The following is a 6,453-nucleotide window of genomic DNA, read 5'->3' as shown; positions in this document are numbered from 1 at the left end:
ACTCTTTCTTCATACCACAGAATCAAAGACAAAAAGTTAACAAAGTTCCAATGTCCAAAAACTTTGTTCTAAAGTAAAATACAAGAGAGAGTGGCCCTAAAAAAGCCTCTGAGAAAAAAAACAGTAACAACCCAATAAACAAAACCAAGAGAGAGCAGGGGAGACTGTTACCTGTGAAACAATCAAGCCTAGTCGGCCTTGGCAGCTGTGGCAGCGGCTTGACCTCTGAGACGGCCGGTTCTCCTGGCAGCGATGAGACCCACCTTTTGACCAGGAGGGGCATCGCGTCTGACTGTACTGGCGTGACCAATGTGCTGGTGGTTACCTCCTCCATGGGGATGTTCAACTGGATTCATCGCAACACCACGTACCTTCGGCCAGCAGTTTCTCTTCACTCTGAACTTGTGGTATGCATTTCCAGCCTTGAGGAGGGGCTTCTCAGTCCTTCCTCCACCCGCAACTTGGCCAATCATGGCTCTGCAGCCGCTCGGCACAATCTTCTTTGACCCAGACGGGAGCTTGATCCTGCCATGGGGAAATTATTAACTGAACTTACACGTAAATAATAAGAGACTGCTAGTTCATGGCAACCATTTACTTGTATCTCTACAGGACAACATGCACCTAACTGTGAAAAATCCCCAAAAGCTCACTCAGTAAGTGCTTATGACTGTAACAAGATGCACATGCCAATCCTACACAGCGTAAAAAATCACCATATGGTTCACTAACGGCCCATCCTATGGGCGTTCTAAACTCAAAACTGGAAAGATGGATAGAAATGGCTCGTCAGGACATATTGCATATAACTAGGCGAAACACAATTGGATTACAAAGGTATAAAAAAGTTCGATACACATCAAACGATAACAACAGTCAATGCATTGCAAGATTCTTTTTGGGTAACCGGGTGTCCTGTACCGAAACCTAGACTAATCCCGGGACCGGAAGCAAGACACATGATTGTAATTACGCTCCCCTCCCCAATTTGAGGCTCAAACTCGGGGCATAAGCATCTCCATTTTGGTTTAACTACCCAAATTGGGTAATATATTGAAAGGTTGCACTACACAGAGCAAACACTTTCATATAATATACAATTAGGAATTGAAATTTTTTGTACAATTGGAAATCAAATGAGCTTAATGGCCGCACAAGGGAGAAGATAAGGTTCTACGAACAAATTATGCGGTGAGATTTTCCACAAAAGGGAAAACGATAAGAATTCAGAGGTTTTGCCATTTCATAATATCAAACCGACACAGAACATAATTAATGGATGTGAAATTCTAAGTTCCGTTACCATTTCACAAACTCCAACAAATCAGAATAAACAAAACAGAATATCGAACAAAATATAGCAAATGAAAAGCGGTGAGATTCGTACCTAGTGGTATCGTTATCAGGATTGTGGGCGATAACAATGGCGTAATCGCCGGAAGCTCTAGCGAACACACCACGATCACCGACATGGTGCTCGACATTGCAAACGACAGCTCCCTCAGGAATGGACCTAAGAGGAAGAACGTTGCCAACAACAAGAGATGCCCTCTTACCACAGTAGACGAACTGACCGGTATACATACCCTCGGCCGCCACGAACAGCTCCTTCTGCTTCTTGTACCGAAAAGGATGACGGAAAACGACGCGAGCGAGAGGAGCTCCACGACCTGGATCGTGGATGATCTCCGTCACGACACCCTTCAGATAACCATTACGTTCCCCGAAGTCCAGGCTCCGAAACTTAGCCGGACCTTTACGGTGATGCGTGTGGGACTTGAAGACCGAACCAGCACCCTTACGCTGTGCACGGATTACACGACCCATCGCCGCCGACGACGACCGTTTCTGCTATCCTCAAGTTGTTTCAGAGCGCGAGGCAAGGAAGATGGTAACTATATATATGGCCGTTTTGGAAACCCTAGCTCTGTACAAGGAACCCTAGTTTGTAATAGGCTCATGTTATTGGACCGTCGACAGATTAAAATTCTTCTGGCCCAAACCCAATAATAGTGGCCTGTATTAGGCCTCTTAAAGCACCCTCAACCTTTTTTTATTTTTTCCAATTTTAATTTTGAGAAATCTTCATATAAAGTGGAGTGGTAAAAGCATTCATAATTTTTTTAAAAAAGAATTGGAAATTTTTTTAAAATATTTGAAAGAAAAAATAAAGCGGGTCATTTCTCGTACCCCAAATAATCGAACCGATTCAAATGTTTAATTAAATAGATCGAAATTGGTAAAAAAAAAATCGAATGTTTAATTAATGTTTCTAAAATCGAAAAACTAAATACGATTCCAAACCTAATCGAATAAAAAGATAAACGAGCAACCATTTTTTTTTTAAAAATAGATATTTTCTAGATAAAAACCAAAACCGAATAAAACGCAAACAGGTTATAACTTAATCGAACCGAATACCAAATAAAAAAACGTGACGGTCATATAAAATCAAAATAATCGAATCTTAATATAAATTAATAAACTGGATCCATATCAATGGAGGTCGAAGAAGATGCACATAAGATTGTCATGTACAGAAGTTTTTTTTTTATAATCCGGAAGTTCATCAGATCTTTGGTCCGACTACATCTCCTAAAGGACCGGAGAAATCCATGTGAATGCTCCTCCCCACGCTTGGGTTTGAACCGAGGGTGAGAGTTTTTTTTGCATATTCTCTCACTACTAAACTACTCAAATTTGGGTATAGAATGATACGTGAGTGAAGCACCACTCAAAAGTGAAATGAAAACATTAATCTTTTATTATTTCAATGGTAAACAATAATCATTGTTGATTGAACACATTATTATACACCCACTAAAAAAAGCAAACATGATATATGTACACGAGCAGCAATTCATCTCCCAATAAAAAAAAACATTTAAAAAAAAGGAATGAAACTAGCGAACGGATCGTTTCATTCAAGGGTAAATGTTTCGGTACGGTTCATCGTAATCAAACTGAAAAATACGGTATCATTCTTAAACCGAATCGAACTGAATTTCTAAAAAAAATCGGGAAACTGTAAATCTCTTAAAAAAACTAAAACTTTCTTAATAAAATCTAGAACCGAACCGGAACAAAAATCGAACCGAACCGAAGATTATATAATAATCGATTGGTACATATTTTTGTAGAACCGGAAAAAACTTAACCGAATTATTTCCGAACCAAATACCGAAACGATCGTCGCTAGATTCATGTGATGGAAGCGAGGAGAGAACGGAACAGATCTTCTTCGCAAGGAATGGTGAGGCCAGTTTGATGTCTGAACCCGAACTCTTCCTCTGCTTGTTCGAGCAGCATCTGAAATCCAGGGTTTTAGGCCCAAACACAAATCCATGCATACGTGAGAATTCGACATGAATTATATACATTGATTTAAAAATGCATGATCAGCAAGTATATAAGTGGATGAACATTTTAGAACCTGGAAGATGGGATGGGAGAGGAAGGGGATGGGGAGCACGTGTCGGAACCTGGAGGCTCCCACGTAGACGACGAAGTGGCCCTTTGGGACATCGCCATGGCCGCAGCCGCCATTGTTCTTCTTTCCGAAGCTCGAGCATCTCTTCAGCAGCATCTGTTTCATCCCATCTCCTTTCTTCCTCGGAACCCTTATCCACATTTTCTCTTTTTATTTACGTGTGTATACACATCCCCCAACTACATATATAGGGGGCGAGAGCTGACGCGGACTATACAGTGCGATCAATATGATCATTAAGAGTTTATGCCATGAATAAATAAATATTTAAAATATTCTCTCCTTTTTGGGTATTACGAATAGTTATCTATATTATGAATATGATAGGATTAATGTTCGTAGTTTCATATTAAGATTAAATTTATTCTATATTTATTTCTATATATATTTATATACTATATCTGGTTAATTAAATAACATTTATGGATTATCCCGCAAAATATTGACACGGTAACCCTATCAAAATTGCATTATTACTAATTCTATCAGAAATATAATTCCATAACAAATATAACTTTCCATATTTTTCAATATTACTACAAACAAAATTTTATTACCATCATGTATTTTACCAAGTATAAATGTACTATTTGTAAATATATACACTTAATAATTTTACTGCTAAAATGTTTTATTGAAATAGCTATTTGTTTCATATGGCGTTACAACCCAAATTGATTCAGTATACATGAACCATTATGAAGTGGTTACTCTTCACACACAATTGCATCCATTTATGCTTATCCTGTAAAATTTGAAGAGAATATATATATATATATCATACATGTGTATGTATACACCAAATATCCATTACACCAAAGCGACAGAGAATAGTAACCAGCATATCTCATACATCTATGCATACATATATATGAAGGGGGCAAAGGTGGGGGAAAGATAAAGAGAGAGAATGAGAGAGAGAGAGAGAGAGATCTAGAGAGAGAGTTGACAAAGACATGTGGGATGTGGGGGTTGAAGAAGAGAGATTTTGTAAGGAAGGGAGAAGAAAAGGGGGGGCAATGCCAGAGAGATTTTGTAAGAGTTGACAACGACAGAGAATACTCCGAATTTTATTTCGGCGAGAGTTGGCATTCCGAGTTAAAGGGTGGAAGAACATGCGATTACGAATAATATCAAAGACAAAAAAAAAATTGTTATTTTTTGTGCCAATCACGGCTTCGTGACTGAGAAAGAAAACAACATAAATGTTCAAAATCCATAAGATCCAAATCAAGTTTAAGAATCTTCTTCTTCTTCAGCAAATCTGAAATGCTTTCCCTGAGGAGTGGGCAATCCCTTCAAACGCAGCACATCTACACTCTGTTCTTCCACCATCTCCTCGCCATCACTGTCGTATACAAATCTCGTGTGCTTCCCTTCAAACTCCACCACCGCTCTCTTATTCTCTTCTTCTTCTTCTTCTTCTTCTCCCTTGAAGGAAGATACCTGTTCATCACCATCATCATCTCCGTCTGTGGTGCCTGCATTGACCAGCATCGACCAGACCGAAGAGTCGTCCTCTCCCGTGTGGGTGACCGCGGAGGAGCAGCGGGAGGAGTCCAGTGACGACTCTGACTTATCAGAGAAGTCGAGAAGCAAAGATCTTGTTATGTTCAAACTCTTCAGCCCTTCACAGATGCCACCCACTTCGTCTTCCTGATGATCCCCATTCATCAAGCAACTTTCGAGTTTGGGCAGAGTGGATATGAACTGATCCTCCTCAAGAGCAGGAGAAGGAGCAATCACAATGTCAGAGTTTGGAAGTTGAGGGGTGTTGGCTGGGGTCGGGGCGACAAGTCCCATGGGAGAACTGACCAGATGGTGGAAAGGGACAGTCGAAATCTTTGTAAGGACAGCTTCCTCTTCAACCTTCTGCAAAAGGGTTTTGACTTGTCCCCTCAATAGGGCTTCACCTGAACCAGGCGTCCTCTTTATCCTTCTGCTCTTCTTCTTAGTCGCCATGTCCGATGATGGAGTCTGCATGGCCACTCCCACTATCGGCGAGTCATTCGTTATGTCTATCAGCGCAGATCTGTCCTTATTGCCCCTTTGCCTCGATTTCATCTGACTGTTTCCTGTATCATCTTCTTTCTCTGCATCAATCGATATTCAATATCAAGATCCATCCGGATTCAGATACAATTCAGCTTTCACTCCCCATAAAATCTGACTTTGTTTACCAAAAAAAAAAAAAACTAACGACTTTAATGAAAAAAATACAATCTTTGAGGGTACCAAGGGAAAAAAATCATAAAAGATAAGAACAAAAAAGGAAGATAATCCCTTTTTTTTGGATCTGATGAGAGCAAGAATCTGGCTCTCACCAATTTTCACATAAACCAAATATCAGGCGATTGACTGAATTTTTTTCGTATAGATCAATCTTTTTTTGGGGAAAAAGAGATAGAAAGAGAAACATGTCTTACTTGATGAAGAGTGAATCTTGCCGCCACAGCTGTTCATAGCAGAGAGTGTCTGTGACCTCGTAACTCTTCTTGTCGATGAAGGAGTCTCCATCTTGCAGGGAGGAATTCAAAACTGCGCTTGAGAGAGGGGGGGAGAGAGAGATATGGAGAGAGAGAGAGAGATGGAAAAAGTTGCTTCTTGGCGTGAACGGGATGGGTATTTTATATAGGCATGAAAAAAATGTGACCGTTGGAGGCTCTGGGAGAAACTAGCCGTTGGCTGAGATGGAAATAGAGCGAAGTAGCCGTTGGAAAAAGTAGCCGTTGGGACTAGGTCATCGACTGATAGCGCTGGCAGTTTTACGGGCTTTCGAGACCTTAATTGGGCCAAACTCAAAGGCCCATATAGACTGGATAATAACAAAACTGAACATAAAAGCCCAAAGGGTATAATCCGGGCCCACCTCACGACAACCAGGGTCCTATTAAAGAGGGTAGTATTAATATTAGAAATTGGACATGGGACAAAGATGCATGAGCTCTGGTCGGTCGGGGGGG

General features: G+C 40.4%; 3 protein-coding genes across 3 annotated transcripts; all 3 read right to left on the bottom strand.

The window, feature by feature from the left end:
- Positions 1-2: 2 nt before the first annotated feature.
- On the bottom strand, positions 3-1,877 carry LOC104819180 (60S ribosomal protein L8-3). The gene is made up of 2 exons (XM_010549127.1): positions 1,388-1,877; positions 3-525 (listed from the first exon to the last, which is right to left on the bottom strand). The coding sequence occupies exons 1-2, from the start codon at positions 1,825-1,827 to the stop codon at positions 189-191; spliced, it is 777 nt and encodes a 258-aa protein (XP_010547429.1). The 5' UTR covers positions 1,828-1,877; the 3' UTR covers positions 3-188.
- A 1,324-nt stretch (positions 1,878-3,201) lies between these two features.
- Positions 3,202-3,631, bottom strand: LOC109116888 (auxin-induced protein 15A-like). The gene is made up of 2 exons (XM_019203127.1): positions 3,434-3,631; positions 3,202-3,309 (listed from the first exon to the last, which is right to left on the bottom strand). The coding sequence occupies exons 1-2, from the start codon at positions 3,629-3,631 to the stop codon at positions 3,202-3,204; spliced, it is 306 nt and encodes a 101-aa protein (XP_019058672.1).
- Positions 3,632-4,540: 909 nt separating this feature from the next.
- LOC104819178 lies at positions 4,541-6,083 on the bottom strand. Its single transcript, XM_010549126.2, has 2 exons — positions 5,917-6,083; positions 4,541-5,583 (listed from the first exon to the last, which is right to left on the bottom strand). The coding sequence occupies exons 1-2, from the start codon at positions 6,005-6,007 to the stop codon at positions 4,727-4,729; spliced, it is 948 nt and encodes a 315-aa protein (XP_010547428.1). The 5' UTR covers positions 6,008-6,083; the 3' UTR covers positions 4,541-4,726.
- Between the last annotated feature and the right edge of the window lie 370 nt (positions 6,084-6,453).

Source organism: Tarenaya hassleriana, unplaced genomic scaffold (assembly GCF_000463585.1).
Source record: "Tarenaya hassleriana unplaced genomic scaffold, ASM46358v1 Cleome3, whole genome shotgun sequence".
NCBI classification, from domain to species: domain Eukaryota; kingdom Viridiplantae; phylum Streptophyta; class Magnoliopsida; order Brassicales; family Cleomaceae; genus Tarenaya; species Tarenaya hassleriana.
This window is presented reverse-complemented; position numbering and strand designations above follow the sequence as displayed.